Source organism: Alosa sapidissima, chromosome 12, assembly GCF_018492685.1.
Source record: "Alosa sapidissima isolate fAloSap1 chromosome 12, fAloSap1.pri, whole genome shotgun sequence".
NCBI classification, from domain to species: domain Eukaryota; kingdom Metazoa; phylum Chordata; class Actinopteri; order Clupeiformes; family Clupeidae; genus Alosa; species Alosa sapidissima.
In genome coordinates, this window is record NC_055968.1 from 30,435,197 (window position 1) to 30,454,332 (window position 19,136).

At 41.7% G+C, this 19,136-nt stretch overlaps 2 protein-coding genes across 3 annotated transcripts; one reads left to right on the forward strand and one right to left on the reverse strand.

The window, feature by feature from the left end:
• Window positions 1-789: 789 nt before the first annotated feature.
• stap2b (signal transducing adaptor family member 2b) lies at window positions 790-9,739 on the reverse strand. Its single transcript, XM_042056808.1, has 14 exons — window positions 9,485-9,739; window positions 7,067-7,138; window positions 6,845-6,964; window positions 6,209-6,265; window positions 5,575-5,759; window positions 5,279-5,410; window positions 4,787-4,856; window positions 3,824-3,926; window positions 3,247-3,327; window positions 2,890-2,943; window positions 2,409-2,489; window positions 1,998-2,057; window positions 1,728-1,862; window positions 790-1,455 (listed from the first exon to the last, which is right to left on the reverse strand). Exons 1-14 carry the CDS (start codon window positions 9,575-9,577, stop codon window positions 1,412-1,414), a joined length of 1,287 nt encoding a protein of 428 aa, XP_041912742.1. The 5' UTR covers window positions 9,578-9,739; the 3' UTR covers window positions 790-1,411.
• Window positions 9,740-9,854: 115 nt separating this feature from the next.
• On the forward strand, window positions 9,855-18,181 carry mpnd (MPN domain containing). Of its 2 annotated transcripts, none has more exons than XM_042056806.1 (13): window positions 9,855-9,972; window positions 11,875-12,077; window positions 12,553-12,774; window positions 12,973-13,018; window positions 13,219-13,300; window positions 13,655-13,751; window positions 13,882-13,954; window positions 14,270-14,346; window positions 14,591-14,759; window positions 15,391-15,461; window positions 15,655-15,744; window positions 16,216-16,308; window positions 17,259-18,181. In XM_042056806.1, exons 1-13 carry the CDS (start codon window positions 9,948-9,950, stop codon window positions 17,343-17,345), a joined length of 1,335 nt encoding a protein of 444 aa, XP_041912740.1. In that variant the 5' UTR covers window positions 9,855-9,947; the 3' UTR covers window positions 17,346-18,181. The 2 variants fall into 2 exon arrangements, with proteins under 2 accessions (XP_041912740.1, XP_041912741.1); XM_042056807.1 differs by lacking the exon at window positions 9,855-9,972 and adding an exon at window positions 10,136-11,161.
• The last annotated feature ends 955 nt before the right edge of the window (window positions 18,182-19,136 follow it).

Genomic DNA, 19,136 nt, shown 5'->3' on the forward strand with positions numbered 1-19,136 from the left:
AGGTGCCCCAGCCAGTCGCGCCACTGCTGGGGCCAGTAAGCAGGCATTTTGCCTGTAGTTCAGTTAAGGGCCTTGTGTGTATATCAGCTGTAGTGTAGTATTGCCCCTGTAGCCTCTCTTATGGAAAACAAGAACCTGTTCAGCAACACTTAAGCCTGCATCGAGTTCCTCATGATAGATCACGATGTTACTGTCAGAATTTGTCATTCAAAGAATCCAAAAAATCTGAAGATGGTACCCAGTCAAGTCATAGAATTTGTTGGGTGTGTCAGCTGACTTTTCCTATTGTTTTTTTTTTAACAGCGTTCAACTAAAGTTCCCCAAAAAACACAATAAGAGACGTGCAGTACAGTGTCGGAAATCCTGCATCTGTGTAATTGTTGTGCATTTTATACCTAAACCTAAGAAATGTGTGAGTAACTCTTCATCTTCTCAGTTTTAGACAGAACTGTGTTGATCCCATGAAGGTGTTATGTATGCCTTCAAGCTCAAGTTTACTTCAAGATCAAAGTAATTTGCAAGCAGATCTTCAAGGAAGTGTTCACATTTTTTTCATGCCTGTTTGTTCATTGCAGATGTGTAATCTAATGCCATTCTAACACCTAGAATGGCAGCAAAGGTGATTTTCATAATTGTACATTTCCAGTAATGCAATGACGATTGCCAATATTGTGTGACCGCTGCAGAGCTTCCCAAACCGCGGATTTTAATCTAATGTCCTCTTGCCAAGGGCCGCAAATATCACGTTGTACAGTCTTAATTTTACACAATACTTGCCACACTAGTTAATTCAATAAAGTCATTAAGGTGACATGTTTTATTTCTACAGTCTCTGATTCACAATATACACATCTGAAGGACAGTAGAAATATATAATTAGCCACACATTGAGCCATATAAAGTATACACACCGGTTAGACAGTTGGCACTGTTGTGCTGAGTTGAAAATACTAAGACCATAATAAATCCAGATGGAGTTGTGATCAATAGCAGCAGCCATAACATAACACCATAAACTAGTCATTGAGACATGTACATGCTGATCTACAGACTTTGATTCACTTCTTAGTTGTGTGAGAAGATAGATGAGGCATTTATCTTCTGCACCAGAGAGCGGGATGACTCAGCCAGCTGAGTTCCAAATAGAGAGGCACTTATGGCGACGACCAGACACAAAGGCATCTGATCTCAGTGGTGTTACGTACAGTGTGAGGTCCATAACAAATTAAATCTGTAATGGGTTGGATTGTCCGCTGTTAGGTTTTCACTTCAAACACTGGAACTGGAACACAATCCTGTGTCTACCCCTGGTCTTCCAAAGAGAGAGAGAGCTGGGGGGGTTGTGAATGGGTGAGCCACGGTCGGGTCCCAGGACGCTTCAGCCAGAATCTCCACTATCCACCACAGCGAGTCAGGATTCTTTGGCACGCCTCTGCTCCAGTTTCCGTTGAAGCTCTGCAGAAACAGATGGCAACAAATCAGAGATGCTTCAAATGTTATTTTATTATTAGATGTTAGACTCGGGTGCTGCCAAATCTTAATATGATAATGATAATATATGAATATATTAATATGAAAATGAATAATATATATAATAGATGGTGAAATTGATGCCCAACACCAAACCAAAATATTGAAATAGCATCCAATTATACACTCAAATAAATCTGCACACTCTCCCATACATTTCATTAGTAAAATCCCATAGAATGAGATATTTAATGTACCTGAGGTGAGTGCTAAGCTCTGCAGGTTGTTAATCTGTGCGTTTGCACCTGCAACTCCCGGGGTGAAAGAGGGGTGGACTCCCCGAGGTAGAGCAGGGAGCGGTTTCGGGGGTTTCAGAGCCGTTCTCCCAGGTCCTGCAAGAGGAACACAACATGTTGCACATATATTATAGTTACTGGCATGAGAACTCAACATTCAAAATAAGTTTCCCATATAGGATTTAACTGGGAGAGGCAGGTATCGTATCGTAAGGTAGCGGGAGTGCACACCTGAAATGCTTCTCAAATCAGCAGGCAGAGTATGTTGATGAATCAACGGACCACGGTTAACTAAAAGAAGCCAAAGACACACTTAGGTAACCCCACATCAACAGAAGAGAATGAACAGGTTCAAGTGACTGAACAGAACAAGTATTTATTGTGGAAGCTTTGTACACATTCGGCACAAAAAAATTAACAAAGTATAGGCAAATGTTTGGTCTAATTTTATCATTTGAGGTATTTGTTTATGAGGTGTTAAAACCAGACTGACTAAGATGAATTCCCTGCCACTAATGGCTTCTGAGAGAATGCTTCACGTAGCACAAATATGGATAGTCTCTCAGTGTGTTTTTGTGTGTAACTGGATCTGTTTACATGGCCCAGGCGAGGTCAAGCAAACAAGGTGTTTTTTTTGTTTACCTTTTTGCCGTGGCAGGGGTTTAGGTGGTGGAATCTCCGTTCTCGGTAGTGGAACTTCCTCATTCTCCTCAACCTCGTCATCTAAAACGTCAAACAGACATCAAACACCTCACCTCAGGGACTAAATCGATCTGCACCCACTGCACTGCTGAGGAGGGGCAGAGGTAAGGGCAGAGATACATGTGAGCTCATGGCTCATGGTCTAGTGCAGACGCACATGTCTGCTGCGGGGACTTTGTCCCTCCATAATGTACCAGAAAGAAAGGTGTTTCCCGCAAGTGACCAATGAAGAAATATTGGCTTATCGAATTCTGAGCATGTGTAATAAATAGACGATTTGACCAAGTCCGCCATGAATTGACCATCATTTGGTTAAAAATATACATTTTTAAATTCCTTCCGATGGCTTTACTAATGACTAATGAGTTCACTGTTCATGAGTGTGATGGTAGAAGTGCGTTTTGGATGTTGTGACACTCACCTGGGTTGAGGTACAAGTTCTCCTCAAAGTCTGCCTCTGGGCTTGGCTCACGCTCTGCGGGGAAAAGGCAATAAAGACACATAAATCAACAAACAAGCTTTACTAGGCAACACGCCTGTTGATAAGGCAGACAAAAGCCTGATGTGTTCTTTGTGTGTGTGTGTGTGTGTGTGTGTTTGTGTGTGTGTGTGTGTGTGTTTGTGTGGGTGTGTGTGCACGCGTGTGACCGACAGAAAGGAAGTTTAAGTGAAAGAGCATGAATTTGTGCGAGAGAAGAATGTCTATGTGTGTGCGTATTCTGTGGAAGTTTGTGCCAGAAGACGAGTGTGTACCACGGGGAAGCCAAGTGTCCCATACCTGGTATGGAGGGGGATTTAAGATGAGGAGAAACCGATTGCATACTCTTCTCTCCATTCTCTTGATTGGCCTGGACAAACGCTGAGAGACAAAGCAACACAAAACTTACACTCTGATGTTCTACAACTTACACTACATGTTCAAGATGGTTTTGTGTATTTGTACCAGAGGGGGTTAAAGCGGAGCTAGTAATCAAGGATCTTTGTTTGTACAGTCAATACATTGTAAGTTCTAAAATAGTTTGGACATTTGTTCTGAAATAGACTAGTCTGGACATTTGTTTTTGTTTACACATCAACGGCCTGTGGTGTCTTTTTTCTTCTTTTTTTTTACTCTATAAGCACCAAGAGGACTGCCATCCAAATTCGTTGTATTCTGTGCAATGATTCAATTCTATGTATTCTAAGAATTCAATTCTATTCTATTCTAAGAATTCAATTCTATTCTATTCTATTAAAAAGAGGAACTTTGACTAACAGAACTTTGCAGAGGAAGTGTAGGAAGAATACTGTGGTAATTATAGTAGCTGTTTTATGTGATGTGTTTGTATTTCTGCATGCAAGCATGAATGACTTACTGATATTCTCCTCATAGGGCTCATCCAGTATAAAGGGCTGCAACGCTCCAGCTGTCTTGACCACCAGACAGCTGACAACATCATGCAATGTCGCACAGTGAATCTGTAAAGAGAGTCAGTAATAGATTAGCAAAATAATCTTCATGTGACTCCTTTCAAATGATCAAAAATGGGAATAAATTGGCTGTGGGTAACAGTAACCAGTGGTTAAAGTGGTGGTACCTCAGATAAATGAATAAATAAATCTATTATTTCATACCAACGATATAGCGCGATAATATTTTTAAAATAAATGGTGAGTTAATTTTTACCCCTGTTAATTTGTGTTAATTTACACCCCTGACACAAATCAATATGGGGGCTATTCTGACTGACAGGAGTGACCAAGAATCATTCTTGTCAATAAAAAGTATTGCTACACCACAATACTCAATATGTTGTCCAACGGTGTTTCATTTTCCCCCCCATTGCACCCACACTGGATTTCAGGGTTCCCCCACCTGCCAAATCCCACTTTAACCAACTGACACTAACTAATCACTGGAGAAACATTTACTGCAGAAAACACAGCAGTGGTGTTTACACAGTATCCTAGGCAATGACCTCTGGACACTGTTCAAAGATGAGGAATTAGAGCAGGCCGTTTATTCTCTGGTTACACAACATGACCAGAGAAAATGCCATCAAATCTGACCAGCAGGATCATTTAGTAAAATGTACTATGTTAAATGAGATCAAAAACCAGCAACCAGACTGTTCATTCTGTGTGGACTTTAGAGAACCAAGGGACCAAACAAAAGCACAAACACAAGTGGTTTGGGAATGTGAAGTTGAGCTGCGTTCTACTTCCTTGTAGAGTTCACTGGAAGCAGAGGGTTTGGCAATGAACACAGAAACTCATCAGGGGAATGTATGTGTCTAGCACAAGTCCAAAGAGCTCAGGAGGGCTATGGGACTACTCACTGGTTTCTCGACATCGATGTAAAATCCACCGTCCGACTTCCTGCTGACGCGATAGTGCTTGAACACAGACCTGGAGGAGGCAAGAGAACAAAAGCAATCTGTCACAACAGGGCCATGATGATATCTAAGAACATATCTTTATTCCCCTCATATGAGGAGACATGACAGTGGATCTGTCATATTGATGCTACGTCAGCAATGACCATGTTTGCTGCAGGGATTTTGTCCCTCCACAATGTACCAGAAAGAAAGGTGTCAAACATTGGCAAGAGTGAAGCTAATGGCTGAAGATATGTATTTCCCACATCAGGCCTCTACAGGGAATGACAGCTTTACTACCGGTCTTGTGCAGGTATTGATGGGAGTGAGTTTGCAATATATCTGAGGCTATTTCTATGCATTAAGTGTTGCGTGCTATGTGAGAGAGAGAAAGAGCGACTGCATATGTGTCTGTTTGTATGGTGTGTGTGTGTGTGTGTGTGCAGGCTATACCCATTGAGGTCTTGGCGTGTGGTGACGGCAAAAGAGGTTCCGTCTCTGCCCGGCCTCAGTAGCAGGTTGCCTTTGTCTGGGTTCCTTTCCAGAAGAATCTCTGCCTCTGTGCGTGACACCGTCTCAAAACAGCTGACGGAGATAAACACAAACACCTTCACATAAACACACAACTCACTCACTCATTTCAGCATATTAGCTTATTAGCAAATTAGCCAATGCTTAACACAAAAACACATTCATTTAAATGTGCACGGACGCCTCACGCAGTGCAACTCCACGACAGCACTACTTACGCTGGCATTTCCGACACCACTGGGAGGTAGAGAGGAGACGTGGCTTCAGTTGTAAACTTTGTGGGAATGGGTGGGGGGGGCGTGGAGGACGTGAGCACCCCGCGTCTCTCCATCTCCTTATCCACCGCCTCCCTCATCATGTGCACCTGACCTGGTAGCAGGTTCAGAGACTTGGGCACGGAGAGCTGTGAGGGGGTATTGCGGGAATTTATGGTGTAAGTTTACGGCTTTGATAACACCTTATAGTGCAGTGTGTTATTAGTCTATGTATGACATACACACAACAGTGATGGTAGTTAATCTCGTCATGAAATGAGATAATAACCTGATAATTAGATGTAACAGATCAAAGAGCATGATGCCAAGAGGGTACAGAAAAGTTGGCATTATATCTGAATGTAATTGTGAAATGCACAGGTCATGAGAATTATGCAAAGTAAGTAATGATAGACTGGAGGAAAGACCACAGAACTCTAGCAAGAGGCTAATAATTATCATGTGGTTTCAGATGGAACACGAAGAAACAGTTTCTTTGCTAATTGAAATCCAATAGGTATTTTGTGGTTAATGAACTGAGTTATTGTTGTGTTTCAGTAGCAGTCAGTCAGTGGAAGGCTGTGGAATGCGCCCTTACCTCTTTCACCGTGAGGATGAAGCCTTTCCACAACTCCCGCGACTCCAGACTAGGTGCCTAATGAAGACGAGGACAAAGCACACACAAGACTTCATTTTCTGCACTCACATGTGGATAGATACCAGAATTTATTGACTCTTAACCAAGGTTTATACACTGATTTTGCCAAATTTCTTCAGCTATAAGGTTAATTCACGGGGGCAGGCTATACATTCCTATAAATTTATTCGTCTTTATGACTATGATTTATGATTCTGATTCTGGATCATTGGACTATAATTGGGCACTGCAGTTCAGACATGGTTTTGTTTGAATTGGCATAAAACACTGTTCTGCGGTTTATACATGACAATAAAGTTGAATCTAATCTAATCTATACACAATGCAGCTAATACACAGGAAATTACTGTACTTTTGAGACCTTGATATTTGGATTTGTCCCAGCATGCCTGATGGTCAATAAACTGCTGGTCTTGCATAAAGGGTTCACACACAGACACAGACACACACACACACACACACACACACACACACACACACACACACACACACATACACACACACACACACACACACACACACACACACACACAGTATGTCTGGAGGTCAATACAAAACAAAAGGATTCAGACCCACCGTCAGTCTGATATCATCGTTCTTGGTGTGGATGACAAGCCCGGCGGTGTTCAGGTTCTTGTCTGGAATGGAGTCGTCCGAGATGGAGATAAAGGTGCTGACCTCCAGCTTCTCCACATACTGATGGAGAAACATACATATTAACTCTAAAGTACTGTGACGAGGCCTTGTGATGGTAATGAGCTGTCATTAGAGGATGAGCATCCCTCTTGTGAGACTCACCTGGTTCTCTTTACTGCTGTTGAAGAAAAATAGGGCATCCCCACAGAGGCATGTCCACAGTCGTCGTGATGCCTACACACACACACACACACACACACACACACACACACACAGACACAGAGAGAGAGAGAGAGAGAGCGAGAGAGAGAGAGAGAGAGAGAGAGAGAGAGAGAGAGAGAGAGAGAGAGAGAGAGAGAGAGAGAGGGAGAGGGAGAGGGAGGGAGAGAGAGAGAGAGAGGGAGAGGGAGGGAGGGAGAGAGAGAGAGAGAGAGAGAGAGAGCATTTAGCATTTGATTACCTATTTCAAATAGATTTTGATTTGAATTTCCTCTTGGGGATTAATAAAGTATCTATCTATCTATATCTTTAAAAATAGAGTGACAGACGTAAAACCACATGCATGATCAGGCCATGCATGAAGCTGAGTAGTGTAACAGGTTTAACCTGTTGAGGAGTGAATTGTTTTTCTGGTTCCTTCTAGAATTCTACGCAAACTATAGTTTCAGTGTTTATGGATGGATAATGGAGTCTATGGGAAAAATACCCAATTACAAAAATGTAATTGGCACATTATAGTGCGGAACTGTCGGTTCGCAAACGTTCTAATCACATATTTGTCACCGTACTCTTCAACAGGTTAAGGAATGTGGAGGATGGCCGAGACAAAAGCAATCCTTCCATTAGGTTAAGCACCATTTTCTATTCAGTGCTGCCAACAGAGTGTTTCGGAATATTTAGCCACACGTAAAAGGTTTTGAACACCTCTGAATTAGGCTATGAGTGGACATCTAGGCACCTAAGTTGATGTTGACATTTCTGAAGATGCACTCAGCTTTAGTGACCACTGAACTTTTTTCCCACACACAATCTATCGACTCAGTTGATACCTGTGTGGTCACACCCAAAACAATAGTACCTGAGCTAATAAAATCTCCAACCTCACTGGACTTGAGAAAGTCTCATCTCTTCGGAATAGGTGAATACACAGAACACACATTTTGGACTGAACTTTGCTTAGAACCAAAGTGAACAAGGGCCACTAATCTCTGCAGTGTCCTTTATGCAAGCAGGCTACCCAACCTGTTATTACACTGTGTTGTGCCAACACCTGACACTCACAGAAACCAAAGTCCACCACCGCATTCTCTAGTTGCGGGAAACTGTATGTTATGGCTTCTCGCCTATCAAGCAAAGGTTCTTGAATTCTCCATCACTGCTTAAGCTAATGATTAACCTAGAATGGCTGCAAACACCTTGACATTGCAGCTGATCTTGAAGCTTAGGCTAGTTGAGCATGGATCCATAGCTTTAAGATAAGGATATGTGGACATGTCACCATATTTCATGATTACATTCAGAAACAACAAAGATTCTTATTGCTCATTTCACATTTGGTAACCTCAAACAAAAGGCAATCCCAAATCTACAATGTTTTTCAGAGGGAAAACTGAAGCTGAGCTTCAGAGGCTGACTGTCAATCACTGCCAATGTTTTTGGGTGGATGCTGGAGACCCCGTATTGTAAAATCCTTAAAGTAATGTCATGAATAGATTCATATTTGCTTTCATTCCGTTTGACTATAACAATGACACATAGCCATGAAACACTTGGGAAGTGACTAAGTGACGCACAGACATTCCAAGCATATTTCATATAACAACAAACAAGAAGGATATCAAGATTTGGCACTCAGTAAACATATATACCATGGTCTGACCAAAATGTCTCATTTTAAATTACCAAAATCCAAAAAGGGGGAGTCTGTGAACTATATCTCCTTTATTTTAAACCCTTTCTGGGGAAATAGACATCCACTTGCACTTGTAGGCCTACTTATTATTATTCATATTTCAAAAGCAACTGGCAACAATAACATCAACATCATCAACAACAACTACAATATTATTATTATTCAATTCAATTCAAGAATGCTTTATTGGCATGACAAGCTCACTTATATTGCCAAAGCAGGCCTACAATAAACCGAACACATAGCCTACATGTCAGTAGATTTTCATAACAATAAAATAAATAGGTAAAAGTAAAATAAAATGCAGTGTATGATGCAGTGTGTGTGTGTGTGTGTGTATTATTATTATTATTATTATTGTTATTATTATTATCATTAATTGTATTACTATTGCTATTATTATTATTACTACATGATTACTAAGTCAATTACATCAACTCATTGTTTTAAAAAGATAACGTAAAAGCCTGAGCTGCCCACTCAAAGTTAACCACTACAATTCAATCAAGTCACTATACAAATGTAATTAAACCTACTGAGTTGTTCAATAATTCGGTATGCAAAGGGTCTGTTCATACGTAGGCGCCACATCTTAACAACAGTATAACCAGGACAATGAGAAAGCTTGATAGTTTAGAAGAAAGCTGATGTACAGCAGGCAATCTTACCGTATCTTTCAAAGCCCTAACCTCGAGAAAGCCTTCATAATAAGAGGTTGGCAATTGTAATTTCTGTCGCCCAAGTCGTTTTGGAGTCGCCATGAGATTAAACTGAATTAAGCAGCAACTTGTAAGGAATATTCCAGGAGTAAAATGCCCCCAAATTGACGTTTAGTCACACAAAGCGTTATTTTCTAAAATTGCACCCAAGTTAGCTCTCTTAAGTCATGTCAGCATTAGTCCTCTGGGCTTTGTGTCACACGAGCACTCTCAGGTTGCTCATTGCTCTGTGTAGATTTTTTAGAGTACCTGTGCAATACAAACAGGTGCATTTACACACGCCCCTTTTCCAGTCACTGCTCAAAAACCTGTCCCTGCCCCGTGGCCCTATACTACTAATTGCCTCGGTAGTCTATTGTCAGGAGGGCCAGATTTGAATCAAGGCGCCCTCGTGTGGTCCTAACCTGTGAACATGCAAACTCCAAAGCTGTTGAAAGGTGAGGTTTTCAAATACGCTAAGTTAGCCTATACTATGATAAAAAATTACTAAATTTAGCTCTTAATAAAAATCCTTCCTTTAACTGAGTCAGAATCGCAGTGTCAGGTAGGCCTATAAGAATGTGATACAATGTTAATTAGGCTGCTATCTGATCACACGATATGATACAATATTAATTAGGCTAATATCACACCACATGATACAATGTTACTGTTAATTCATATTATATTAAACGTAGGCCTATAGCCTCAATCTAATGACCACTGGTTCCCAAGCTAATTAGGCCATAGGTTATGTTACAATCTGGAATTGCCTATAGCCTAGTTTCTCCGTGGGAAGGATAGCCTAAATATTAAATTCCCTTTCACCACGTCTACTATGAAGAAGGATAACAAAGCAATGGGATTTCATTGCACATTTCGAACTGTTTGTGGACTACAAACGTTATCCGTAGGCTAGGCCCATCTATTCACAACTGAACGGTTTTGGAGTCATTCTAACAATGGTCACACACATCTTTGCTGTGTGTAATGGATAGCCAGCCAACATCTTGGAGGGCGGTATGGCGGGGGTAGCGAATAGAACGTCTACAGGCTATGTCATTTTTTTTTAGATCGGCAACATGGGCTTGGCGTCTCTCATGATCATCCAAACGTTTAATATGGCTCATTATGCACCATAAATTCTTTCCTCCACCGCTATCGGTTCTCTTACATGATTAGCCAACGAGAAGATAATAGGACAACCACTGTCTTTCCCCCGGAAACTGGACCCAGAATGATAGGTGAATTTTAGAACAAAAAAATGTAAAGCATTTTCAGTATCTAGTGAATTACGTTGTCTAAATTGTGTATTGTGAGTCGCAGAACTTATTCACGGACCAATCAATTATTCCAGGCTACTCGCCGTGCTCAGAAGGGGTAGAATGACAAGGACGGACTGACTCTGAGGGAGAAAGGGGTGGGGAATTGACATTAAAGCAACACAACAAGGAAACTACACGGCAGACACAGACGCCTTCATTTTATGTTTTTGAATAATAGCTAGCTTGCTTGCTGGCCATCATGGCGAATTGTGTTCATTAAAAGTGTCCACATCATACATTCGAGTGCCCGAAAGAAAGCCACAGTCCCGGAACGAACAGAGTTGCAAGTTTTAAATCGCTCCCCGAAGATATCGCGGAATGGGTGAGAATAATCAAAACAGACTTTTAAATACTAAAATAACGGGGGTAGTAATTCATCAGCCAGTAGGCCTCGCGGGGTGGAACACTCAACCTTTAAAATAAATACACCCATGTGCCATTCTTGTAAGCCAAACAACAGCACAAATTAGGCTATAATAGCTAATAATGGTTAAAATACGCTATGGATTACAAAAGCGTATTGCGTGCATAGCCTTATTTCCTTCATCGTTGCGCATTAAATAAAGTAAAAACCACTCGTGTGCATTTACGCAATTTACATATCATCGAAAAAGAACGAAAGTTAAAATCGTTTTCATTCAAGGAAAGTAACCTAGCCTATTTCTTGAGCCATTTCACGCATTGATAACAAAGGCACGTAGTAGGATACTTTAAGATCTGAAGAACCAGTCTTGCAATGGATGCCTTTTCCCCAAGGAACTCATCTTTCGCCCGGTTCTTTCTTGTATTAGTTTCTCACTTGGTCGGCTTTTAATTCAGATACATTTATTGTCCACTTTAGCTAGGCACCATGGTGGCCAAAATCACAATAGGCTACATTAGCAGGTTGTGTTTTTGATCGTCCATGGATTGTGGCAGCCTGTTCTCTTCAGAAATCCCTTAAACATTCAAAGCTCTTACAGTAAACGGACGTTCTTCACTTAATTACTGGTGATTGCAAGAGTTTGACCCATAAAATGCATGTACCCTGGCCAGGTTCGGAGCCACCCTCATCTCCACAGTTGCTGGAGGAAGGAGGAGAGGAGGAGGATGAGGAGCTGAGCGGAGGAGAAGAGTCGGACCTGAGGGCGTCCTCGGGTCGAGGTTCCCTTCTGACCCGGCGAGGCATCACCCTGAGGGTGCTCCTAAAGGACGGTCTGGTGGAGCCTGGAGACGGGGTGCTGTCTATCCACTACCTGGTGAATGCCATTGCATCTCATTTAAAAACCCACTACTCTGTTCCTTATGGCTAAAGACATCGGTGTTAGTTGGAGCTGGGATATGTCACTCTTTCTTATTTTTTCTTACTCACAACATTTGTCAAATGGCTTTGATATCGGCGAGGCACAGTGCAAATATATCAGGTAACACTCTCATCATAAGTGAAGGATAGCAGGCATAGGCCCATAGCCTACATAGATTTGTGCCTGTGTACATATTTAAGATAAGTACTTACTTAGGCTACAATCTTAATCGCATGTACCACAGTCAATGTGTTATGTTGTAGGTCTGTACACCAAGCATACGAGCAGAAAAAGTATGTGTCAGATATAGGGTTATCTGAGGAATTTCTCAGTCATGTTTACTTGAAGTAGCTAGAGTGAGTGTTTGCCTGTGTGGTCATTGAGACCCAGTGAAATGACGCTGTGCCATGTTCGTTGCTTCCCTTCGCAGGGCAAGAAGTTTGTGGGAGATCTACTATGTGATGGCAAGATCCGCTGGGTGGAGACCGGGCAGATCTTCAACTCCCCCAGTGCCTGGGCCACTCACTGCAAGCGGCTGGTCAACCCCGCCAAGAAGTCTGGCTGTGGGTGGGCATCGGTGCGCTACCGCGGGCAGAAGCTGGTGCAGTACAAGACCAGCTGGCTGCACAAGTACCAGCCCAGCGCTGATTTGGTGAGGAGGCAGAGGGGGGTAACGGGACGATGAATTATATGAGGGATGGAACCATTGGTAGTGAAATGGGAGCAAGTCTTTTCTTGCATCTTTTGTTTGATGAAAGTATATTCAGCAGTTTAAAACGTCTAAAAAGACATGATGTTCTGGAAATGAAAGCAAACTAAACCATGTGTGTTTCTTTTGCTGGTCCTTCAGAATCTGGCTAGTGAAGGGGAGGAGGATGATGAGGATGAGGAGGAAGGTAAGTCCACTGTGTAAAAACTGAAGTGAAAGACAATGCAGTCAAGTGTGGGCTACAGTACTGTGCCAGTCCCTCTTAAAAAGTAATGGTTTCATTAGATGGGCAGTTTACCTGCTCAAACTTCAAACCCTAAAGAAATGAGATAGGTAGGGTCAGTAAGCTATGACACTGCTGGTAATACATGTTGATCTCTTTCACAGACATGAGCCTGATACAGAGGAGGGGAGACAGAGACAGAGTTCCTGTCAGATATTGTAACCTGGGTATGAGAGATGCTGCAAGGTATTACATTGAATTATGACTTTTATTGCTAATAATTTCCTGCATTTGTATGATACTTACAGGTTGCTGAGATATTATATTAGACGTTAAAATCGCAAAGCCTACACTGGATAGGTTTACGGTGAACCGATAACATCGGATAACATATCCAACATGGATAAATATTTGGATTTTCAAACTTGAAGCAGAGAAGAATAGCAGATGGCAATATATTATAAATAGAAATTGTATGTTTTTATGTATGTATTCTAATGCACGTATGTGTTTACGAATATGTATTTGAATATGTATTTTTATGCAGTCAAAAACAGCATGGCGTAATACTTAATTGACCCCTTCTTGAACTCTCCTCAGGGACCCCCATACATTAGTGGAGCTGTCTGCCTTCTCTGCCATCAACCGATTCCAACCCTTTAACGTGGCGGTGTCCAGCAATGTGCTTCTGCTCATGGTAACTATGACATGAACTTGAGAACGAGCTGTTGGACTAAATACTGATATCAAATAGACACAGTATATATGAAGATGACACGGGTAAAGGCACAGACTAGTGAAAACTTGTATTGTATGGTCCACACCAGGATTTCCACTGTCATCTGACTACCAGTGAGGTTGTGGGGTACTTAGGAGGACGATGGGACACTAACACACAGTGTGAGTATCTCCTGAAGCAGATCAGCCAAACTCATCGCCAACCCTTGTGCAAATTAATTTAAACAAAACAAAACTTGCAAAGGAAATTGCGGTACCCAGAGACAACTTATATGTTTCTGCAAGAAAAGTAAAATAGACTCTCACAAGACAAGTTACGCACAAAGGAGAATGAAATAGAGATGGATTCTTTCTGTTTTCTTAGATGGCTACAAATTTGTTTCAGTTAATTTGCACAAGGGAGTTATAACCAGAACCAAACATTTCAATCCCAACGTCCCTTCATCTGTAAAGTATCTACTATTTCTCTCTGCACAGTGCTAACAGTCTTGAGGGCCTTCCCATGCCGGACGCGATTGGCTGACAGAGATGCTGCACCTGCGGTTGAGGAGGAGGTAGGAACTTTGATAACCGAATCCCCTGCTGACTTTCACATTTTGACATTTTGATTTTGTGTAAATATTTGAATTTTGATGATTTGTTTTTGGTACTTTATTATTTATCAATACGAAAAACAAACTATAAATAAAGGTCGAGGTGGATACGGTTTCTAAATACTTGGAAAGTGTTCCATAATGAATAGAACGCAGTTCATTATCACACTATACTATATGTAATACATGTAGTGTGATTTTGCAGATTTGTCAAAACCTGTTCATGCGCGGGCTCTCTCTGGTGGGCTGGTACCACAGCCACCCCCGAGGTCCGGCCCTGCCCTCGCTGCAGGACATCGACTCTCAGATGGATCATCAGCTCCGGCTGCAGGGAAGCAGCAACGGCTTCCAGCCCTGCCTCGGCATCATCTGCGGTGAGACTACGAGTTTAGCACAGATAACACAGGAAAGACGTGAAGTCGGTTTCAAGATTGTACCACACACACTGCCTGCCTACTGGGGGATGCAACAGAGATTGGGGAATACATCAATGGTTAATGCATCAAGGGAATAATATCATAGAGTACTGAAATGAGATCTGAAGTTTTCAAGCTGTCCATTTGTCAGCCATTTTAAACCAGTTTAATGAGTTCATAAATCAAGTTTAAATCACTTGTAGCTTTTTGACCCATGGTCCTCAACTCATTTCCTCTAATCCTTGTGAACGGAGATATAGTCTGCTGTCATAATGACCCTCCCTTAAGGTGATGATACCTGGGGCAACTTTTTGAGCAATGTTGCTGGGAAACAAAATAACCAGTTCCATGTGTTCTGATTAGATGATCATGATGATTTGCCTACTGATGATTAAAGTTCTCCAGGAAAGAAGTTGTTGCCCAATATCAATGGGAACATGCCAGAACCACAATAATGAGAAACATTGCCCAGTAACATTGCTCAAACAGTCCCATGCATCATGAGCTTTAGTCTTAACATGCTTGACAGCATTTTCATGGAGAAGCACAGAGAAACATATTAAACTATTTATATCCACACATGATACAGGACCCTACTACCATGGAAACCAGGGAGTGGCCTCCACCATTACACCCTTCTGGGTGGTGCCCCCTCCTGAGGTAAGATATTATGGGATGCTGAGTAACATGATGCTTTGGCAATAAACACAATAATATCCTAAATGCTGAAGTACATACCAGAACTATACAGTATAAGTGTAACATTTCAGGAAGGACTGTTTATGATAGATGGTCAGCTTTTGTTATTTAAAGTCAAATAGTTTTTAGGCGCCTAACACTCGTGTTCCTACAGCAAAGACCCAATGACTACGGCATTCCAGTGGCTGTGGAAGTGACCTACGTTCAAGATAACTTCCTGACCAGCGACGTTCTCAATGAAATGGTACATCCTCCATAGTCCATCCCTCTGCATCATCCTTCTGTGCCTGTCAGTTAAGGGAAGAAATAAACCACTAAAATTCACATGGCAAGGCAACAGGGCAAAATGTAAAATTAACATGACAAATATTCATAGTAGTGATATGTATAAAAACATCATATTAAGTAAATAGCTGCAATGTTCTCTCGGGTGCCCTTAATAAGGATTATGCAAGGAGTGGCTATGAAATAATGAGGCTAATGCTGTACATGAATTGTGAGTAAGAAAACATTTTATACTCGTATAACATGTAATAACATGTCTCGTTATTTAATAGCCACACCTTGTACAAACCATGTAATTCTCCGTCCAACTTTGTTCTGAGCCATGAATAATGTAATGGCATTGGAGTAAAGCAGATGTGCTAGCGAACCAGATGATTTTCTGTGTCACTGCATGTAAGGCGGGATAAGTGAATGCCTGTGTTCCATACAGATGCTGTTGGTAGACTTCTACCGTGGAGCCCCAGACCTGGTGCAATTCAGTCAGCACTGGAGTGCCGACACTACAGTTATGGAGAAAATTAAGGTAAATGTAACAAAAGCCAACATGTACAATCTACTTAATTTGAACAACAGTAACAAGAACCATAACCACCACCACACACCTTAGAACCACCAAGAACACTAAAACAGATCCATCATACACCTTAGAACAGGGGTGTCAAACTCATATTAGGTAGTGGGCCAGATTTGTTGGAATGAGACCTCGTGAGTGCCGTCATTGTCATGGTCATTATCATTTTTCTGCATAGGTATGGGTGTTGTTTGATATACTCCATTACCATGCCCACTTTTAAGCAAACAAGTACAAAATGTGTACTACCGTCATATATAATGCTATTTCTCTCTTGAAATAACTTCCATGTCAGTTCTTTCAGCCTCTTCCTTCCTGAGGATGGTTTGTAGTGGTTTAATCAATGTATCAGAGATATTGCTTATTACACATTGTTGAAGTCTATCTTTTTTTATTTTTATTTCCCCCTCCTACCCAGAACATCTGGGGGGCCGTATGAAACCTGCTGGCGGGCCTGATCTGGCACCCCTGCCTTAGAACCAAGAACACTAAAACAGATCACTAAACGTTTTAAATGGTCACAATCATACACCTTAGAACCAAGAACACTAAAAGAGATCACAAAGTTTTAAATGGTCACAATCATACACCTTAGAACCAAGAACACTAAAACAGATCACTAAAAGTTTTAAATGGTCACAATCATACACCTTAGAACCAAGAACACTAAAACAGATCACTAAAAGTTTTAAATGGTCACAATCACACACCGCTCTTCTTGATCTGGTCGTTGCTATTACCTCATTTTCTCATTTGTTTCCCTTCCATGTACAACATGTTCTGGAATGACAATAAAACATCCCTATAAACATACTTGTAAAAACCCCATAACAAACAGATAACAATGGTTTAAACTGTCACTTTGTTAAAGAAAACGTCACAACCTGCCCTCTTCCCTTTAGGGTTCTATGAGCGGCCACGCGCCCAAGGACCAGGCCTACGCTCAGATCCTGGAACACGTCTACAACCAGCTGAGTGGCGCACACTAACTAACTACAACCACAACCAGAGAGCAAGCGTGTGGATGTGGTGCGAGGGAGACAGTTTGGACTCCACAGCAGATCCTGCTACTCAAGCTCATCCTCAAAGTACCTTTTCTAAGTGGACCACACACAGGCACTGACATGCGTGTGCCGAACCATTCGGTCACTTTGCCCCTGCGCACACTGGCGTTGAAATCTTCAACTGACAAGCATTAGTTAAACAGTGGATTTTATTGAGTGGTGCAGACAAAAATAGAAATGGTCATAATTGACACAGCAGCAGCAGCAGCGAAAGGGTTCGGTGCTGGTTTCCGGCGTTGTATTAGAAACAATGGAATCTAATCGAACGCCAAACATGGAGTGTACCACACTCATGTTGGTGCCAGTGTGCGGTGCACTTTAGTCTGAAGGGTGCCCTGCCTTCCCAGGACCTGACTGTAGAACTACAGGGCTGTAGGCTTCCATTTGGTATTCTCTTTTGCATCTAGGACTGTTAGGTCTGTATCACTGATGACGTTTCTAGTTAGTTTGTTACGTAAATGTACTGTATGTTACACTTTGTTGGGTGTGGAGGACAATGTTGTCGGCCTGTTGATAAAGCAGAGGGGGATTGTGGGTCGACGGCGTCTTCCTCCGTAGGTTGCAGCTGATTCTGGAACAGATCTGAGCCTAATCCAAACCAGATCCATTCCAAAGGAACCATGTTGGGTTCCGTATCCTGTCAGAAAGCTGTTGTTTGTCCATTTTGTGTGTGGTTGAACTGTGCCATGTGAAAGCTGATGACGGGAACAATGCCTTTAACCTGCTGAATACCTTAAACATAAATATACACTGGAACAGTTGATCGTGGCAGGCCTCTGTCTTCATTGACCATTTTGGGTGGTTTACATTTGGGCCGCTCAAATAACAGATGCATTCTGGGATGGAGTCTCCGGCATCTTCATGGGTTCATCTCAAAGCTCTATTTGCATACGGCCTCTCTCCTTGGTCCCCGAGTTCATGCCTTGGAAATCGTTTAAAGCTCGACGTCATCGAGGACGTCTCAGTTATGTAATTGCAACCAGAGTAGGCAAGACCGAGGAGAGAGGAAATTGGAAGGCCCAACATGCGAGGAAACACAAGAGTATCTCATTGGAATTCAGTCAGTATTCAGTCGGAATTGTGCAATCATTGGTCCAAGCTGCCAAGGTAAGAAGTTCTCTCAGTCTGTTAACTTTCGGTTTCAAAGAAGTTCGTAGGGATTTATTTGCAACAATAAACTAGTATAGACCAAGAAAATACCTTTATATGCTGCAATTATCATGAACTACCATGCAAACTCTTTTTTTAAAAATAAGTTCATGCCTGTTTTGTTCACGCATTGTACAATAAGTATCCATTCATGTCTCGAGAACTATCAAACATTACCTCATTATCAGGGTCAATAAGTGGGAAGAGTCCATGTTCATATGATATTTTTAGGTTTTGGTGTAAGTTCATATTCTCTGTCTGTTTATTCTAGCCTAAGAGGTGATGCGCTGCATCATCAGTAACCTACTTGACGTGTAAAAGTGATGCGTGAGTAAGCAGGACATCTCATCTCTCATATCTGTCTCTCCTTCATTTCTCTATCCTCCTATCATTCCAAAGAGTAAACATTTAAATACATTATGATTACAGTTTTCTCAAAACCTTTAAGCCTCTGAACACATTAGATCAGAAAAGTTTATACTACAGTTTGGGGGGGGGGAATAACAGTTTTAGTCAATGTTAATACAATTACAGGCTCAATATATTCACAAAACACATGCAGTCACC